Below are 21318 nucleotides of genomic sequence, written 5' to 3'. Positions count from 1 at the left end.
TTATAAATAATTGTTTGTGTATGGTTTAAGGTGTGCCGGGTTAATTTTAGAAAATGAAAGCTCCCTCTTTTATTCATTTAGAATTTAGAATTTTGAACATTTTTGACAACATGAAATGTTTCGAAAGACCTGCAAAACAGAGTTAAAATGAACAGATTGTGTGAGATAGTTGGATGGCAACCAGCAAAACTGCTGCTCAAGTGTTGTAATGTGAGCAGACCCACTGTACTGTGAGAAGCAGCGACCCAAGTATGAGCCATATCTGACATCTAGTGGTGAATTGTGCAGTTTTGCTGTTACTCTTGTGTAACTGCTCCTGTACTTATCCTGCAAAAATGCTGCACATGAGCACATTAAAAAAAATACACGTTAATTAAGTAAGTCTAAGTTCTCTTTCTGTTACCTGAGTTGTAATGTATATTACTTGGGGTAACAACTCAATGTAAAGTGAAGTAGAGTTTTTCCCTATTATGGATTAATTAAGAGCATTTTAAACAAATATTTAAAATATTTTAATAGTTTTTTTTAATCGTGACCATTGAGAACCATTGAGAATCACAACACCCCCTCCAAAAAACCCTCACACATATTATCTGGAAAGTCCACCACGAACTGGTCATATTAATCGTTTATCACTTTTGACATTGAGTTGTTTTATCCAGATGAACTGTTTAACCTCAGCCAGCATTAGGCTATCATCAGCTCTCTAAAGTCACTATAAGGTCAAATATAAAAGGTAATTAGAGAATGAGATGGCCTCCAGCCAGCCAGATGTGCTGCATGCATCTACTGCATGCTCCACATTATATCTAAAATAATGCCCGTTGAAATTAAGTAATCCTCTTTGCTTGCTGCCTTACCATAAATTACAGTGTACTGAACTATAAATTATCCAAGCTGTATGAGGGTGTTAAACTCTTTATTTTCCTCTCAATATTAAGGGCATCTTATCGGAAACAAGTACATCTGTAAAATATTACTGATTATTGTACACTCCACTACTTTAAAACCTCAGTTGAATATTTGGGGCAGTAAGGGGTTTCAAGAAATTTCTGCTGTGACTGTAGAAACTTTGCTTTCTGTCTCTTGTCAGTTAGACAAATCCATATGCAAAGCCTGGAGACTATTTGCAGCCACTTTCTGGTGCTGATTTGATGTCCTATTTTACTCTCCCGTGTAAATTTCTCCTGCTTGCCATTGTCTTCTCCCTGCAGATATAATTCTGTACTTTTACGGTATTTCGGGAGTGAAAATAGTTGCAGCTTACAAACAGACAATCTGATTTGATTGAAAACACGTAAATCCCACGATAAAGGCATTCAATCTCACATCATCACTGACGCACTGCCGTCCCATAAACCCAATTCTTAATCCCAAAGCCTCCCGCCCCCCCTTTTGTGGTCAGTGTGCCACCCATCGCCATAAATCCCTCTCCTCCGCATCAGTCTCACCCCGCCCCCACTCCATTGTGCATGTGAGTCTCCAGGGATGAATCTGAGTTCAGCCACAACTGGCATCCTTAGGCTATAACCTGTTCTGTTGTGAGGGTTGCACTTGCACGAAATACCTGGACAAGGGTCACACGAGCATCAAGCAGAACAGTGCAGCCTACTGGTCAGATGTGATTGTCATAGCCAACTCTGCGGTTCTGCTGCTGGTAAAGGATATTACTGAGCGTCATCTTATTTTTGGAAGAAGTTCACGTCTGCGTTCCCGGAGAGAAAGCGTTCTTAACCAAACCCTCGAAAACACGGGGCACAACCGGACAAGTGGAAGCCATGAAAACAGTGCCAAAGGATGATATGAAATATAAAGGAAAAGAAAAGAGGAATGAATATTCAGAACATTGATATTTAATCGAAAACTGATTGAAAACTGATCACTTTGACCAGCTTCACGATATTGATTTGGGGACTGAAATCACTGTATTCTTAGTTGCTGTGGAGAACACCTGACAGCTGCGGATTTCAAAAGTTTTTTTGTTTCTTTTTCTCCGCCTATCAAATTTCTTCTGCATTTGAAAATCCAGGCTCCTGCGTACGGGACCCATCTGAATCCTGTCTGAACTGCCTGCAAGCGCACCGCTTATGCAGAAAACTGAAAAGCATGTTGATTGCCACCATACAGGAGCTATTGCATTCCATTACGGTCATGTAAATAAAACCATTAAAAGGATATAAAAGAAAAGTGCGCGCTCTCGGCGAAGCGCAGCATCAGCACCAGCAACCGATGCGCGTCCCCGCCCCGGTAGAGGCTGCCCGAGATCCCGGGAAGAGGAGTTGGAGCAGCGCGAGTTAAAGTTGGGCTAAAGGGGGGGTGAGAGGATGCTGCAGAACAATCTACGATCTAATTAACATAGCATATGTGGATAAACGTGTCCTAAGTGAAGGATGACTTGCAAAACACTGAGCATATGCCTCTTGTTTTGGGGGTTTCAACATTGCTCATCACGTAAGTCTTGTGAAACAGCAATTATTCATCTACTGTCGCTTGCTAGAATATGATTAAAATATTTCAGGGTGTATATACATGCATTATCTGCAGACTGTTTAGTGTCGGATCATACGCTGACGAAAAAGTTGCATTCTAACACGCGATAACCTGATGAGTGAAAAATACCACTGGAGGGCAAAATGTAGCCTGAGATGTTGGGATGTTTGAAGGGCAACGCACGCTGCGACGAAACCGGGCATTGTGTTAAACGGACACGATTTCATTTTCACGGCTTGCTTTTGGCTACTGAACATTTCAAAGCACGAAAAGTGTTGAAGCAAACCACGTCGGTCCTGCATAAGGTGCGCACGGCGATCCCCCTTTGCACTGGACTGTCTGCATTGCAGTGCTTTCTCCCAGCCTGCACGCAAGTTTCTGCAGCGTGCGGGCTCAACTCTATTTTATTTTAAAAGCGCAGTGCTGTTTATGTTGATTCAAATATAATAATATACACACACAGTGTATCTTCTTGTTGGCGAGAATCGGTTGAGCGATATTTAATAGCAACGTTTGAGAGAGCAGGGCTCAGCTTCCTGACCGGGACCAGCCCACTGCAGTACTTTTTTTTTTTGGGAAACCTAGGTGTCCATGAGCTGCCCAGAAAGCGCTGCATCTCGCTTTTAGCTTAATGGGAAATCAACATCTGCTATAAGACTGCTGAAGTGCTTCAGTTGTCTTGCAGGTGACAGAATAAGGAATACGTTTGTGGGGGTATGTTTGGGGCTAAAATTGGGTAAGGCTAAACACCCACCTAGACCCATTCACCAGAGCTTGAATGCATACTGATAAGCGTTATGTGTGATGTCACTGTCAAGATGACCTCAGAGAGTCTTCACTGCTTCTTTAACGCACACTCCCAGATACTGGCTCATTAGTATCTGAAATTCAGATACTGACTTACTGCTAGTCTATCTATCTATCTATCTATCTATCTATCTATCTATCTATCTATCTATCTATCTATCTATCTATCTATCTATCTATCTATCTATGTGTGTGTTATTGTTAGGTTATTGAGAACATAAATGGTTCCACATTGTAGTATTGATATATGCCTTTGAGATATCCCCTTATGAGAAATTATAACTTTGCTATACAGGAACTATTTTTTTTTTATTTTGAGAAAAAGAGAAAGTTTCTCTGTGATGCCACGCTAACTGCAGAAGATGAACAGAGAAACCAGTTAAGCTGAATATGTTTGTCAAGTGCATTCGTTTGCTGATTTCCAATCAATAAGTTGATGTCTCTGTGTTTTATCTACAAAAGTTCTGATGATAGTTTAATGCAGCCCTCTGGTCTGCTGTGGAGACATGCACAGTGGAGCTGTGCCAGAATAAAATGGAGCCTTAGATTTCAGAGCACTCTAAATCATCCTGGGGTGAGGCTGAAACTCGCTCTCTGAAGTGAGAGAGTGTGTGTATGTGTGTGTGTGTGAGGAATAAGAAGGTGGAATACATGTGAATAAATCTAAAGCTTATAGTTTGAATAACAAGGAACTAACTGTTTGGTTCATGAGAGGGGAATTTATATCTAAAGAAGCTGTAATAGTCATTTCGATTTAACTTTAAGTCTCAGCAGAACTCTGATATTCTGTAGTGTTTGTAGTTTTGGTCCTTGGTAGTCAGGCACCACCCACTGTGATGTCTGCCCAAATATGAATAATTTAGCAAAACCTTTCTTGCCATTCTTATGTACTGCTTTGTTGCAGTATGTTTTGGTATGTTTGGAGATGCCCGCATTCAGTGGATGCCTTCACTCAGACAGGGTTGCTGTGTGAATCGTCAGCAGCCATGCATCACAGAGCAGCGTCAGTCAAAGGAGGTGCCTCTGCATACTGTATGTAACCGGCAAAAACGATGTGTCAGCCCAGACAGGCCTACCCACACTAGCGGCAGAATGATATTTCAGCATGAGTGGTGCTAGAGCTCTACACAGCTACGCTGTTCTCCACAGCCTCTTAATGATAAACGGAGAAATAGACTACCCCGTGTGGTGCACAGACAGGAGGGGTGAAAAATCACGAGTAGCAGGGTACACAGGCTTCAGGTATGCTCTAACTGCTGCAGCATGACAACGCCCAATAGGGAAGAGACAGGCAGAGAAGGCAGAGAACATTATGCGATGATGATGATGATGAGCAAGAGTAATGGGATACAGTGAAAGCATGGAAGATTGGAGGGTTTTTAGAGTTGGGGTGGAGATAAAGAGAGTGGTATCAAAAGGAGGGAAAGGAAGTGAGACAGTGAATAGGTCTGGGTGTGGAGTGCGTGACATGCTTTTCATAAAAAGGAGGAGCTGTGTGACCTAGGTTACCTTGATGCAGTCTAAGATGAAGCTGTTAAAGCCAAACACCATTTCATTTACTAGTAACTGAAGAAGTTAAAGAAGTAATTACTCAAGCTACGAGTAGAAAAGGAGCTTTTCTTATGTGATTGCATCTCAAAACTTCAAAGTATATGTATTTTTTGTGGGACTGGACATTTGAGGGTGTGGTTCACTTGAAATGGCTTTAGAGCACAGCAGTAAAGTAATGCAGCAGAGATCTGTTATTGATTATCTGCAGAATAGCAGGCATTTCTGTATCACAAAGACAGAGAAAGCCATTAGAGAAGAAGCTGAATCAGAAAGTCAAGGTCATATTTCCCTTACTCAGCACATTTCCTCCCTCTGAATGTGCAGCATGCCCTTGGAGAGATGTGGACAGAACTCATTAAAGTTGTTTAAAATTTCAGACTGTGCTCCACTTGTCCTCATCTAGCTCCATTTGCAGTCAGTATACTAACTCTGCTAACATGCCTTGTCCTTAGCTGCTGGTTACCATGCCTTCTTCTGTATGACCTCCACGAATGTAAAACAATGATTAAAACTCCTGTTTAGTAGTAAACAACTCCAAACATTTAAGAGAGGATTATACTGACACTGGTGGAACGTCAGATAGGAGCTTCTTCCATTTCAATAATAGTTATACATAAGCAAGATTAAAACATTTTATTTATTTATTGATGCACCTGCTTTGTCTTTCATTGAACAAATATTATCCCTCCAGGATTTTGGTTTATCTATTTTAAATGTCTCAAGAGTCTCAAGGAGCATATTTTGGCACGTAAAATGAGAAACTGTTTCCTTTACAGCTGGAGGTGAGGGCATCAGCCATTTATCCCCAGCCACGACAGAAGCAAGATTAGGTGGAATTATGGTCACTTTTAACAGCCCTCAAGCAGGGAGCAAGTCTGAGCAGATGCGTGATGGCCCCATTAGCCTTATAACCACATGTACAATAGCAAAGCAGCATGACAGCGCTCTCTCTCTCTCTCTCTCTCTTTAAATATTATATATATATATATATGTATGTATAATAATAATAATAATACATTTTATTTGAGGGTACATTTCTGAAACCCAAGGTCACCTTACAAAGAAAAGAAAGATATCAATAAAACAGTAGATTAAAATACATTAAAATACAAAAAAGTAAGATGTGTATTGAGCTGTGACTTAAATAAGGGAAGGGAATCTATATTTCTTATGACAGGAGGGAATGAGTTCCAGAGCCGAGGAGCAGAGCGACCGAAAGCTCTGTTCCCCGTAGTGATAAGACAAGCAGAAGGACCAACAAGATGAATTGCAGATGAAGATTTGAGAGAGCGGGAAGTTAGTGGTAATATGGAGCAGATCACATAGATAAGGATCTGTTTAATTTCTGTTAAGTTTGAGAAAATTGGAGGAGAATCATGATCTCATCTCCATAAGACAGAAGGGATGAATTAGGTTTGGAGGAAATGTAGAGCTGGGTGTCATCAGCATAACAATGAAAATTGACATTATATTGTAAATGTATTATTATTATTATTATTATTATTAATATTATTATTATTATCATCATCATCATCATCATAGTTAACATGTGTTTATTTTAATCTGCAAAAAACAAACAACAAAACAATACTAAAGGTATTAGTGCTTTGCTTTAAATTTAATTGAATTGATCCGAGTAAACGTGTCTCCCAGAGAATGCAGCAACTGCTAATTAATCTCCAAGTGGAGTTTTCTTATCTAGCTGTGCAGGAGTGCCTGCTGTTGTTATTCATTTCGAATGATGCATCGTTATAAAAAGCACCTTTTTAAAACACCTTCTGACGTTGGTGTTGTCCCTGTTTTCACTGCAGGAGAATGTGCCGATCCACTCATCTCTGGGCTGTATGCGTCCTCCTTTCTGGCCTCTTCCAGATATAACTTTCTGTACTCTGCCAATTTTGCCAAACTATATGGTAAGTTCTTGTAATGTAGAGCCAGTCCTTAACTTTATGCTAGTTATATTTGAGACCTGATTCACAGCACAAATTCACCGTAGTACTTCCATTCAGATCCACTATCTATAAGCCATAAAGTGAGGGACTCTATCTTAAGGTGATAATACTTTCAATGGAAATGAAGAGAATATGATATAATTTATTTAAAAAATCCTGCTACTAAAACATAAAATCACGTTTTATTATTTTTTAATTTGATTGAACCTACTTTTAGCAAAGGAAGCTATTTTTTTTTAACAAAGTTAACAACTAGCAGGTCAAATAGAATGTTTACCAGCTATGATGCAGGTATTTCAAACACAGTTTGATAAGTAGTAGCAGTACATTACATACTGTGTAATCATTCCAGTAAGATTTAAGGTTAGCTCTGTAAGGTCACAGTTATATTTCCAGTTATTTGATTCTTGGCAAATTTGATCTAATCTTTTGTTTTCATGCCCTCAGGCAGCAGTGGCTGGTCCCCTTCCCCAAGGGACAGACAGCCATGGTTGCAGATAGACTTGGGCAGGAAGTACCGACTGGTGGCAGTTGCCACTCAGGGGACCTTCAACTCATATGACTGGGTCACCAAATACACTCTGCTCTACGGAGATCGACCAGACTCCTGGACGCCGTACATCATGAAAGGAGGCAACTCTGTAGGTGTCACTGGGCCCTAATGGCCGTGGTGGGATGAAAGCCATAAAAGGGATGAGTCGAGGATTAACTAGTCAAATGTAATCTCTATGGCAGATTTGGGATTCAGTGGGTGTTCCATTATATTCATTGCCACAGGCTGAAAAACAAAGACAGCACAGAATATTATCACTGACAAAGCTAATCTCATCATCAATTCATCATCGCCTCTTAATAAGGCTTTAACACCATAGCAGTGGCTCAATAACTCTCCACTCTTCTCCTGTCTCATCTGTTTGCAGACGCTGCCTGGTAACTGGAATTATTATCAGGTGAAGAGGAATGTCTTCCATTACGCCTTTACCGCTAAACATATTCGTCTGCTGCCTCTGGCATGGAACACAGAGAATGGAGGGAAGATTGGTGTGAGACTGGAGCTGTTTGGCTGCCCTTATGGTAAAAATGACTGAAGGATGCTCAACATGGATTTCATGATTCTAAATGACATCCAGCAGTTAACCATAGCTCTTAACTATATTTTTTAAAACATGCCAAATGTGCTATATTAGTTCCATATTCTTTCATAAGCGACTACTCTCAGTACTCTTCAGTTGTTTGAATGCATTACGCAAGCTAAAGTGCCAAACAATTTCAAGGAGCTCAAGGACAGGAGCCATGTAGCATACTTGCCACATTACTCTTTTAAACTGAATCAGGTTGAAATTTTGTTGCAGATTCCTATGTGCTACAGTACAATGGAGATGACTCAGTGGTCTACAAGTATCCTGAAAAAAAGTCCCGTACGCTGCAGGACCACATTGCCATAAACTTCAAGACTCTGGAGCAGGATGGCCTTCTTTTGCACAGTGAAGGGATTCAGGGAGACCTCTTTACCCTGGAGCTGAAGAAAGGCCGGCTTTACCTGCACATCAGTCTTGGTACAACCAGCATTAAAAATTGTTTTGCATTTATTGTAACCAGGAACTAAAATCTTTGTAAGAGTAACATCCATCTCAGAGATAACCTGAAACAAAGCCGAAGTGTCACGGTAGGGACCTTGGTATTGCTGGTTAGGTTGTTGAGTTAGGTCTTTCAGTTATGCCAAATATCTTAACATGCGTTGAACATTTTTATTCAGTTTTTATTCAGTTCCTTCCATGCTGTGTTTGCAGGAAGCAGTAATGTACACAAAGTTAATGGACGGACTACACTGACCGCTGGCAGCCTTCTTGATAATCTCCACTGGCACTATGTCACAATCAAACGTTATGGTCGACAGGTGAACCTCACAGTGGACAGTCAGACAGTGACAGCAATATGTAATGGAGAATTTACTCATCTGGATCTAGATAAACAGGTACTGTCTGGAATATATTCTCCTTTAACTGCAGAAATATTAGTGAATGTAGGACAATGCGCTGGGTATCTGACTGTCTTAATACCCGATGCTTAGATCTATGTAGGAGGAGTAATAGAGCAAAACATGCCTCACCTCCCTTCCACACCAAATTTCGCGGGCTGTATGGAAAACGTCTTCATCAATGGCATCAATGTCATCGACAAGGCCAAGAGAGAAGATCCCGACGTCCATATACCAAGAAGGGTAGGGCTCTACGATAACTCTAATCCATTATATAGCAACATCATCATTTTGGGTAATCGCCTTTAAAATTTGAAGCTTCACCCAAATTTGTCTGTTTTATGTTCACAGTTTAATCACAAACACTGTCATTCGTTTCAGTGTGGCTAATGAGGTCAATGTTCTCTCTCCATCTAGAAAAAGATGCATTTTACCTGCCGTGACATTTTGCTGAAACCAATGACCTTCGCTGGGCCCAATAACTACCTGCAGGTGCCAGGGTTCTTCAGGAGGCCCCGCATGTTTGTCAAGTTCAAGTTCCGCTCATGGGACTACACAGGGCTCCTGATGTTCACACGTTTTGCTGATGATCTGGGTGCTCTTGAGCTGGGTCTGAGCGAGGGACAGATCAATGTCACTATATTCCAGCCTGGCAAGAAGAAAATTCAATTTGCTGCTGGTAGGCTTTTCTCAGACACATATTAATGATCAAGAAACAGACCTCACAGCCCATTGCTCGCCAGTGGTGCTAGTTTCAGTCAATATGCAAATTTACTCTTTATAAGGGTGGGGAAACCTGCAGTCAGCTGAGACTGAAGCAGTCATTTGGATGAGTGACGAAATGTTTCTTCCACTGAAAACTTTATGTCCAGATGAACAGAATCAACTTTTTGGGACTTTGTTAAAATAAGATTATTAATGCATCACATCTTGATTGTTTGAAATCCACAATGGTGGTATACACAGGCAAATCACAAAACAGTATCATTGTCTAAGATCTTATGGATGTAAATGCATGGAGGGTCAGGAAAGTTCCATAACAGAGACATACCACCAAACTTTAATTTCTCCACATTTAAATATTTTCTGCCCCTAAACTCTATACGGCCAATTCATGGCAACCTTTACCTGACAACTGAAAGAATGGTTAGCATTATGCATGTGATTTTTGTACTGATAATATGTACAAAAACAACTGTACATATCTGTACTGATAACATAATATGACAGCATCACAAAGGGCTTCGTCTTGTTCCACAGGATACAGACTAAACGATGGTTATTGGCATTCAGTTGATTTGGCAGCCAGAGACAACCTGCTAACTCTCACTATTGATGAGGAGGAGGGCTCACCACTAAAGATCACCAACCCTTTCACTATTCGGACAGGCGACCGCTACTTTTTTGGAGGTGAGTCGATTTCTCAGATAACTGCTAACAACAAAAAGATCAAATAGATCAAATCTGTGCTCATCAAATCTTACAAAATTTGCTTTCCTCCGTTTAGGTTGTCCGAAAACTAATAACACAGTCAGGAAATGTGAAACCAAGCTGAATCGCTTCCATGGCTGCATGCAGCATATCTTCATAGACAACGAACAGCTCGATATTGACATTATTCTGATGCGACAGTGGGGAAGATATGCCGAGCTGCTGTTGGGCACCTGTGGGATCACTGACAGGTGAAACACACTATTAGTCATTCAGGAAACCTGACTGATTCTGTTTAATTAAAAAGATACTAATACAGCACTGCAATAATGAGTTATTAGTGTATGTCATACTGAATCATTTATCATATTTATTAATAACCCATATGTAATTTTTGTGGACTACTTGGCCCCACATTGCTGTCAGACATAACTGTTTGGTGTGTCTGGTTTTTAAAAGTAACTTGACCTCATAAACTCTCTAAAGGAACTTGGCGGGACAAAAATATCACAAAAGGAGAATAGGATGGTGAAAAAAAACCACTGGTTATTTATGTAAGTCGCTCACTTTTTCAATAACCAAAAACTTAGTATAATAATCTCTTTTGTCTGCAGATGTACTCCAAATCCATGCGAGCACGAAGGTAGATGCATCCAGTCTTGGGATGACTTCATCTGCCTGTGTGAGAATACAGGCTATAAAGGAGAAGTGTGTCACATGTGTAAGTGCTAGCTGATAATTGTAAAACGCCAACACTTTCTTAAATAAATAACACCTTGCTTGTGTTATTTATACTCCTTATTATAATAAATTGCTCCATTATTTCCCCAAACAGCGGTTTATAAAGAATCATGTGAGGCCTACAGACTCAGTGGCAAGTATTGGTCTGGAAACTACACCATCGATCCCGATCTCAGTGGGCCATTGAAACCATTTGAAGTGTACTGCAAAATGAAATGTAAGTAGTCATTGTTGCTAATAACGCATGGCTGCAGCAGCACTGTGTTCAGTGTTTGATGTTTTATCTGTAGATTGCGAAAAGAGGGAGAGAAAAAAAGTCATGCTATTATGTGAGGGTAATGAGAAATGTGCACTGAAGTTTCAAGGGAAATTAAAAAAAGGATTTATATATCAAGAGAGATCCAGCTGTTGCTGTCTTTGCATCTGTCTTGTAAAACTTTTCATCTTCTGCTTCCTCCATATTATTATAGAGGAAGATATTATTATATAGTAAATTTCTCTTTAGTGTTTCATCATGTTCCTTACTTTCCCCCCATTATTCTCTTTGATCCTTTTCTGATTTGACTTACATCTATCAAACCTTTTTGCAGCATATAAAGCTTGGACAGTGATATTGAGTGATCGAGTGGAAGGTACTAAGGTGATTGGGAGTTCAATCGACAAGCCATATATAGGAGATGTCAACTACTGGAATGCCACCTGGGATGAAGTCACTGCTCTTGCAAACACCTCCATGTACTGTGAACAGTGGATAGACTACTCGTGCTATAAGTCCCGTATCCTCAATACCCCCAGTAAGTAGGATGAGACAGATTTTAATAGGGTGCAGATGATCAATAAGCAAGAAAATATTGAAAATGAATTCATGTTTCAAACACAGATTCAATTTCTCTTTCAAAATAGATGGAAGGCCTTTCACTTACTGGATTGGTCGCAACAATCAGAGCCATTATTATTGGGGTGGGACATTCAGAGAAGTCCAAAAATGCGGCTGTGCTGTCAATCAAACCTGCGTCGACCCCAAGTTTCAGTGCAACTGCGACGCTGACTATAGACAATGGTGAGAGAAGAACACGCTGAACGTGTTTACCTTGTGACTTTGACATTAATCGTTTTCTTTGTGGCTTTTCAGGTACTCGGACAAAGGCTACTTGGACTTTAGAGACCATCTGCCTGTGAGGAGGGTGGTGGTCGGGGACACCAATAGGACCGGCTCAGAAGCACATTTCACAGTTGGGCCACTCCGCTGCCATGGCGACAGTGAGATTAAATATTATGGCTTTCGCTAACACATATGCTCATTTCTAGTGTATCAAGGGGCTCTGAGTTGTTTTTCTCCAAATTTATTTCAATGTTTTCCACAGGAAACATCTGGAACACCATAGCCTTCACAAAGCCCACTTACATAACATTCCCCACCTTCAGGCCTGAAACAACTGTTGACATCTCTTTCCACTTCAAAACCTACCGTGACCATTGTGTCTTCCTGGAGAACTCTGATGATCATCTTAGAAACTTTATAAGAATAGAGCTCAATAGTGAGTGGGTTCATCTGTTAGAAGGCAATTCTCAAGTTTATCCTATTAGAACTGTACATTTTGTAAAAAGTATTTTGCTAATTGTATCTTTTCTTTTCCTCCAGCCACCCAGGATCTTGCTTTTGTATTTATGGTTGGCGATGGCATCCTTAATGCGACCCTACACTCTCCTGTGCCACTTAATGACAACGAGTGGCATTTCGTTCAGGCCGAGCTTAACGTGAAGTTGGCTCGGATTAAGGTAGATTATCAGCCATGGGCAGTCAAACGCTTCCCACCTCAGACTTTTATCACCATGAAGTTCACACATCCTCTCATTGTAGGTAGGTTTCCTGAGGTGTACTTGGAAATTTCAAAATATAAAAACGACACAAATTAAATCAATTTAATGTGTCCTCTAGCCACTGATACAAGTGTTCTTTGTCACAGGTTCGGCCAATCGTACCTTGAGACCTTTCTTGGGCTGCCTTCGAGGGTTGCGGATGAATGGCGTGCCTCTCGATTTAGAGGGGAAAGTAAACGAAGAACAGGGCATAAGGAGGAACTGTACTGGACAGTGTCTTAATGCTACCATACCATGTCGAAACAGCGGGCAGTGTATCGAGGGATACGCTTCCTATACTTGTGACTGTAACAATACAGCCTTTGATGGTTTCTATTGCCATAAAGGTAAGTTATGTTCAGCACAACAAAAGTAAATGTAATGAAATGCAGACTGAAATCTAATAATTCTTTTTCTAAGATATTGGAGCTTATTTTGAGATTGGATCATGGATGAGGTACAACATACGAAAGAAGCCAGTATCAGATGAAGCAGCGTGGGCCAACTGGATTGACCCGCACTACGACAATTTCAGTCTCGGCTACAACGATACAGCAGATGACATAGAGTTCAGTTTTAGCACTGTTCACACACCAGCCGTGTTGCTCTACATAAGCTCCTTCGTCCAGGACTACATCGCTGTCGTCCTCAAGACTGATGGTATGGAAAACTAAGAAACAATGTTTGTTGAGAATGGGAAAGCCGTAACTTTGCACATAATCTCATTTTTAGGAGAGCGTAGGGATTTTATTCACTTGTTAGAGTTATTCAGCAAAACAGTACTGTACGCTATTGATTTACTCTCTTGCCTCTCCCCTCAGGTAGTGTAGATCTGAGGTATAAGCTGGGAGTCATAACACACAAGTACCAGCTGACTCACAGAAACCTGGCAGATGGATTCCCTCACTATGTGAACATAACCAGACACAACAGAACCATCAAAACCCAGGTTCAAGCTGTGATTGCTCCCACTGTGTACAATGTGATCTGTGGTTTAGATAACTTTCTGTGAAATCATTTATTATGTCTCGTAATTCTGAACACTACTTAAGGATATCCAACTAACTGAACTTCCCCAAGAGAAGCAGAATTTTCCTACAAATTATAAGAACAGTGATCTACACAAATGTTCAAGTAATAGTTTTACATGGCTGGAATCTTTACCTTTGATAAAAGCCAGGTTGGTAGCCTCACATTTATTACTTTCATATGTCACGTCAGAGAATGTCTTAAAAATAGTGCTTTTTATTTGGAAGTGCTTTATCTGTAGCTGGTTAACTGTTTATAATCATTGATGCTGGTCGTACTATAGGCATGCAGTGGTGTCTTTTTATTCTGCAATGTCCCTTTGAGGTGTAAAAACAAATGTTTCTCTATCCATAGGTGGATTACATGGAGCCTATTGTGGAAAAGATAACCTTGGTGGAAGATGCCAGGTTTGACTCTCCAAAGTCCATGTTCCTGGGCAGAGTGATGGGTATAAGGCTTATTAACGATCTGTTATTAATAACATCTTGCTGCAAGGATTTTTTTAAAATTATTTTTTGTTTAATCAGATCCTCATCTCATGTTTAATTTCTGTATCGTTTCCTTCAGAGGTTGGTGACATTGACTACGAAATCCAGAGGCACAATGCTCCAGGCTTCATAGGCTGCATATCTGGGGTCAGATATAATGTCTATGCACCTCTGAAGACCCTGTTCCGTCCAAACGAAACAGATCCTCCAGTACAGACGCACGGCTATGTCTCTGAGTCTATTTGTGGTGCCTTCCCTCCTGTCCTCGGTTATGTACCATGGGAGGCCGACCCCTGGTTTACTGGAATAGGTAGAAGTTTATTTTTCATAGTGTAACTCTCATGAAATAAAGGCATTATTGTTTTCTGTTCATTTCCTGAACTGTGTATCTCTCTCTCTTACAGAGTATATTTATATCCATGATGACCTAGGTCTATTTTGGATAACAGGTAAGAATAATTTTTATCTTGAAGTTGTACAAAACGTGTAATGTGACATTTAGTAGTTTATTTCATTTAATCTAAAGCACCACTCATCTCCTTCATTTCTGTTTTACTCTTTTCCTCGTGCCCCAGATGACACAAATGCTGTTTCAAATTCTCTCTTAGTTTTTCCTAAAATCCTCTAATCCAAAATTAGAGCAGAGTTGTCAGAGTCTGACAGGAGCATTTCAGTGGTTGATTCTTTCTGAAGGCAGAATTTTATTATATGTGGAAAAACAAAACACAGAACATAATTACAGTAAAGTAAATAACTATTTTTCAAGCATTTCAGTTCATACCAAATGATAGTGTTGTCTATATTTGAGTGCATTCAGGTATACTGATTAAATAAAGAAAATTAGTGTAATGTATGAGTTATTTGATCATACATTACACTATATATATATATGTATATATATATATATATATATATATATATATATAATTAATAGCCATGAGTGTTGGACCATACTTGCAACACAGAGATATAAGCTGCCATAACAATAACAATGCCAGCTGACTTGCTTTCAATATGCATTTATAGAAGGTATTTGTTATATAATCAACATGAATATTATAATGAGAACATGGACGTGGAGGACATGCACTGAGAGCAGATGAGCAGCCTGCAGCATAGTATCACAGATGAAAAAAAAATTAGAGCAGGTCCCCCTGATGAGCAGGAGAGGCTGGAGTCTCAGGATTAAACTGCAGCACAGAGACTCCCTGCTCCATCCCTGTCTGAGACCTTTACCGGATCAGCTATATTTAGTCTGCATGGCCCCAGCTTACTGTTCACCATTGATAGATGCTTTAGCTTAATAAATCATTTTGCTTCTGAGATATTATGCTAATACTGGACATCAGCATGTCATTAAAGATTAATGCAACATTCAGCTATGCTGACAAAGGTCCCTCCCAGATATCAGACATCTTCTCTGTCTGATATATTGTTATAGATAAAATGGTTATGACTCAGAAATTACACCTCCTGTTTTAATATTACCAATGAAATAAAATGCTAATCTCTACTGGCAGAAAAAGCGTTCACAGAGATAATAAGACCCGAATGCTCGAGCTCTACAGTGAATGATCCAGTGGCTCTGTTATGCTCTGGGGGATATTTAGTCAGCCTGACTTAGATTCCCCTTTTACTCTTTGAGGGAATAGTCACTGCAATCAGAACGACATACATCTTGTGGAAGGATGGTCTTCCTCATTTTAGATTGAGGTAAACGTACAATGAAGTTTTAGTGAAAGGATTCAACACCATTTTAGGACACTTTATGTTGATTTTCCTTCCATTTCTACCCTTCTATATCTTTCCAAGAGACATAGAAATACTGTAGAACATCAGAAGTTATCTTTTTTTATACTTCACAGACCATTCTCTGTAACCATTTTCTGTGTTTATGAACCTAAGGCGCTGAGAACATTTTATTGGCAGAAAGGCTGGCAAACACTGTTGATGTTTTGCCATTTCATTACACAGCGAACAGTCTGAGCGACAAAAAACCTCCACACACCTACAGGCAATTTAATGCCACGATTGCACTCATTGAATTGTCAAATATTAAATGTGGTTGGTCTAAAAGCTCATGTACAGCTGGTCTCTGAATACTTACAAGCACTCTCTTTTAAGATGAAAAACCATGTTTGTAATATGGTCTTTCATCTTGAAGTTATAGTTGATGTCATTTCAATCTGATGCAAAAACTCATTTATGTCTTTGCTGCAGCTGGATTACAGAAAGTCCATCTTCAAAGTCCATATTCATTTAGCAAATTCTAAATGCAGCTGCTTGGGAACTAAGGACAAAGTGCTTATCAGGTCACTCCAATCTTCAGAAAATTCCTCTAGCTATCTGAAAATTTCCTCTGGCTTACTAAGACATTGCTTCAGAGAGTGCACTATTTCAGATCATATTTTAAATGTATCAAATCCAACAGAGGATTACTGAGGAGGAAGTGAGGACATGTATGGAGAGGAAGAAGAGTGGAAGGCGGTTATTCAGATGACAGAAGTGTGTGGGGATGAAGTCAGGAGTGACAGAGAAGTATGTGAGGGTGTTGCAGGACATGCATGAGGACAGTGGGACAGTGGTGAGGTGTGCGGTAGGAGTGACAGATGGGTTCAAGTTGGGGGTGGGATTAGCTCAGGGATCAGCACTGAGCCCCTTGTTGTTTACAATAGTGATGGACAGGCTGACAGATGAGGTCAAGTAGGAGCCTCCATGAATGTTTGTAGACGATGCTGTGATTTGTATTTGAGAGTAGGGAGCAGGCCTAAAAGAGTCTATAGAGATGGAGGTATGCACTGCAGAGAAATGAAAGTCAGCAGAGGCAAGACAGAGGAAGAATGAGAATGAGAGGAAGGCAAGAGAGGTGAAGAAGAGCGTGCAGGCCAGGTGGAGTGGGTAGAGGAAAAGGGAAGTCAGGTGAGATTTGTGACAAGAGTGAAAAGGAAGGTTTGTAAGATGATAGTGCAATCTGCTATCGTGTATAGTGCAGCAATAACAAAAAGACAGGAGGGACAGGTCAATTTGGAGATAAAAGTGAGAAAGGCAAGGCTGAGATCATTTGGACATGTGCAGGAGAGTGTATATGCTGAACAAAGTATGTTAAATATGGAGCTGTCACGTAGGAAGAAAAAAGAAGACCACAGAAAAAGATTTTTGAATGTAGAAAAGGAAGAAATGCAAAGAGTTATAGTGGGAGAAGATGCTGGTGATCGGGTAAGATGGAGGCAAATGATCCATCGTGTCCCCTAAAAGGAACAGGCGAAAAAAGAGGAAGAAGAGATCCAACCCAGAAAAGAATGTCTCGAAAGGCAGGTCTAATTCCAGTGAGAGCGCATTCAGTATTTATAAATCACAACAACAGTTGCCTCGAGGCAGTTTATATTGTAAAGTAAAAACCCCCAAATGATACAAACAGAACAGAGAAAACCCAACAATCAGATATATTTTTGTCTTTCTGTATGTTTGATGACCTTTCACAGTAAATCACACTAACTAATTAAATCACTAGTGTGAGCTGTGATTTCTTGTTCAGAGAGACCAAAAAACCACACATGCGCAGGATGTAAACATCACACTTAAGATGTTACAGAATTAGATCACAGACTTCTGGCACAGCAGAAAGAAAGTGTGTTATATCATCATAGGCGACATGAGACCTAAATTAATTTATTCCAACAGTTTGTCTTGTTAAGATAAGAAAGTTGTACCTATCTTTGTGTCAAGCAACACTTGCTTGTCATCAGTATTTCTTGGAGCAGCTTTTTCTTCCAGGTCTTGTGGATAATGTCTGACTCCTATTCTTGTCCTTCAGTTATTGTGATCCTGGCGCTGTTGCTGCTCTTTGGAGGCCTGTACAGCATCTATGTGTATGCCTATCAGCAGAAGGGCAGTTACCATACCAATGAACCTAAAAACCTGGAGTCCCCCAGTAGCTCCAGACCCCTCACCGAGACTCTGAGGAGAGAAAAAAAGAACCTCCCAGAAATTGAAGAGGAGTTCAGGAGCGACTAGCATCAGAGAACCTCTTGGACAGTGGTTGGGGTTTTGAGTGGGGGTTGGAGTGTGGGAATTAGCATCTACAAAACCACAGATACCTATATTAAGTTTTCTATTCTTTTTGTTTCCTGATTTTTTTTTATTTACATTTTGGTTTCTGTTCCTTTGCCCAGTTGATTTGGATATGATGCCTGGTGCTCTACATAGTATGTATTTTGGTAAGTCTAGTTTTGCTGGGTTCAAAGTTCAAATCAAGCCCCGTGTTGCATGAGTAGCCAACAAGTCTCACACTGTATTGCAGGATGAAATACTGAAGTGCCTCATCTGAGCAAGCTTGATCTAAAGTACCCATAATAGCTTATTCAGATTGGGATTAGTTTAGACACTGTGGGAAAGGATGTTTAATTAGAACATCAGATTTAAGTGTTTAGGCTTTAATTGAGTGATTTCTTTTCTGAGCCATTTTTAAGACAGATGAAAACTACCAATAACCTACTGTATAGATTTATGCCATCCAAAATATACCTTTTGCTGACAATCTCTTCTGGAACCACTATCGACACCATAGTGCATAATCCATTTCGATTTTAAACAGTAAGAGCATCTGAAGTGCGGAACTAAAACAGTGCAAGGAAAATCAACACACAAAACTAGTGTTCATGGATAAAAAAAAGAAGCATCAACCGAAAAGGAATACACTGATAAGCATGGAGCTTTGTGATGATGAGCTTTGAGATGATACGTATAGATTCTACAAGGTACATATGCTTGTGTTTGTTGTATTGAAGCCTATAACATTGCATTACATATACAGTGTCAGTAGAAAGCAGCTTTGCCGATTACAGTATGCTCAGATTCAAAACACATTCTCAACCATGGGGGCTTTGGACATGAGAATGTGATGATCTGAAGATACAGTACCTCTGGTTGTAGGAGCTAACAGGCTGTTGGTGTACTGCAGAATGAAAACAAAAAAAGTTCAAGTGATGAAGCTTGCCAGGGACAGAGTGAACTAGATCTTATTTCTTCTGTCTTACTTCTGGTTGCATATTATGATCAATCTGCCAATAGGTTGGTGCTACAGACATTTGAGGCTCTAACGTCTCAAGAGTGTCAGAACAAAAAGAGTATACAGTAAGTCCTTCCACAATCCTTTCTTTTTCAGTGAAAACAAATTTCAGGGAAAAGCTGCTATGGCCATATGGGAAGCATACATAGAAACACACACACACACACACACACACACACACACACACACACACACACACACACACAATAACATATGTACAGAGGACCACAAAAATGTAAATGCTAATCTTTTTCTTTTAGCTCATAATGCTAAAATATTTTTCATGATATTGTAGTGCAGTAGCTGACCACAAAGTCATCACTGCTACTGCTGCTTGTTTAGCTGCTTTCAGTGAAAAAGTGGAAAATTCTACAGTCACATGAAATTTTCATCTCTGGCAAGATGAAATATCATTTGATCTGTGGTGCAACCAAAGCTTAGGGCTATCATCACTCACTGCAGCTCCTTGTGTACACTAAAGCACTATCGTGTATGTGGAAAACAATGAAAAAAGTAACACATTTGCAACATATCAGCTATGCATATGTAGAGCATGAGCGCACTTTGCAGTAACATGCAATAATATTAGCTTCTTCCAGCCACCAATAATGTTAATGCCTCAGTTTATTTTGCTAATGCACAATAGCAAGTAGGATGCAATGAGTGTATACGTAACTATATGAATAATGTGTCAAGTGACTTGTTTTTAAAATTCCTTCAGTTTGTACAAGAAAAGCTACAGTCAAATGGAATGGTTTGAATGTATATCCTCAGACTGTGTAATGTATGAGCAGACACTACACTGAAGACCTGCTCTGTTTTTATTGTAGACTGCTTAGTACTGAAAGTAAAACTATTCATTGTAGCTTTTTAGAATGCTCAGGATAAAGAAAGTACAGTACTTGTTCTCTGTAGCACTAATACACCTCCAAAACTCAACATTGTTGGTTTTTCTTCCGTTACAGATGGACAGGACTGTGCGAAATTGTACAGTGAAAGAATGTACAGTAGATGTAAAAACTGCAATTACTGTAAAGGCACGACTTGCTAATAATGTATGAACATGTATAGATTTGGCCAAAACTGGCAAATACAGGCTCTATTTTTCAGAATGTACTTTATTAACACGAATGAGAGTGAAAAGTGAGCAAACAGAGTGAAACTGATGGTTTGTGACGATCGAAGAATGATTTATGTTTTTGTTATTTGGACAATCGCCACATTAACAAACTTGGGTCAAATGTGCTTTGTTGCCTTTTAGCAAAGAGTCGACTTCTTTATCATATAAATGTATATATCTCACTGTATTCGTTGGTAAATGGACTGTAAGCATTCAGCATTAGCAGTGTCACATTATTGCACCTCACTAATTAATTCATATGTGGTCCCTGGAGCGTGTGTTTGTGTGGTCTGATGTTTTAATGTTTGTGTATTTACATTTTTCCCACCAAGATACAACCTGATCTTAAAATAATGACAAACGTGCACTCATGCCAACTATTCAGCTCACTTATTGTAGTGCACCAACAGTAGTACAGTGAGACAGTGTTCAGTATGGCTCCTATCTGCACAGGCATCACATGACCTTATCCTGAAGGGACCATCCTGCAGCCTCGTAATGGAGGAAAAGAAATGGGTAGGTTAAACGTCCAGTAGAGGGAGTCAGCCAGCTGGATGTTATCTAAGACAGGGTATGTGCAGACGATTTAAAATGTCAAACTTTCCGAGCATTGTTTAATGAGTTGAAGCTCAGATTAATGCCAGAATTTACAGGATTAAAAAAAGTAGATTTAAAGGGGCTTAAATTAGGCTCATAAAGGAATTGTGATTTGTGTGTATTGTGTTCTGTTAGCACTTAGAGATTTTAGTGTCTATAAAGGCCTTAAAAATCTGCAGACACCCTGTGAACAGTGATATCATGTC

At 39.8% G+C, this 21318-nt stretch overlaps 1 protein-coding gene across 1 annotated transcript; it reads left to right on the top strand.

The window, feature by feature from the left end:
- Positions 1 to 1500: 1500 nt before the first annotated feature.
- Positions 1501 to 21171, top strand: cntnap1 (contactin associated protein 1). Its single transcript, XM_040046081.1, has 24 exons — positions 1501 to 2451; positions 6660 to 6761; positions 7248 to 7441; positions 7721 to 7874; positions 8153 to 8356; positions 8591 to 8775; positions 8872 to 9021; positions 9196 to 9457; positions 10039 to 10188; positions 10286 to 10460; positions 10824 to 10930; positions 11045 to 11167; positions 11541 to 11744; positions 11854 to 12010; positions 12083 to 12210; positions 12315 to 12488; positions 12593 to 12811; positions 12918 to 13157; positions 13231 to 13470; positions 13632 to 13759; positions 14194 to 14287; positions 14407 to 14637; positions 14732 to 14776; positions 18142 to 21171. The coding sequence occupies exons 1-24, from the start codon at positions 2391 to 2393 to the stop codon at positions 18339 to 18341; spliced, it is 3927 nt and encodes a 1308-aa protein (XP_039902015.1). The 5' UTR covers positions 1501 to 2390; the 3' UTR covers positions 18342 to 21171.
- Positions 21172 to 21318: the final 147 nt, after the last annotated feature.

The sequence above is a fragment of the Simochromis diagramma genome, unplaced genomic scaffold, assembly GCF_900408965.1.
Source record: "Simochromis diagramma unplaced genomic scaffold, fSimDia1.1 OVJJ01000321.1, whole genome shotgun sequence".
NCBI classification, from domain to species: domain Eukaryota; kingdom Metazoa; phylum Chordata; class Actinopteri; order Cichliformes; family Cichlidae; genus Simochromis; species Simochromis diagramma.
Note: the sequence above shows the minus strand (reverse complement) of the source record. Positions and strands in the feature narration are given on the sequence as shown.

Coding starts and splice junctions, on each gene's coding strand:
- cntnap1 (XM_040046081.1), top strand. CDS start 2,391: ATGACTTGCAAAACACTGAGCATATGCCTCTTGTTTTGGGGGTTTCAA. Junction 2,452..6,659: donor GTTTCAACATTGCTCATCAC/GTAAGTCTTGTG, acceptor TTTTCACTGCAG/GAGAATGTGCCGATCCACTC. Junction 13,760..14,193: donor ACAGAACCATCAAAACCCAG/GTTCAAGCTGTG, acceptor CTCTATCCATAG/GTGGATTACATGGAGCCTAT.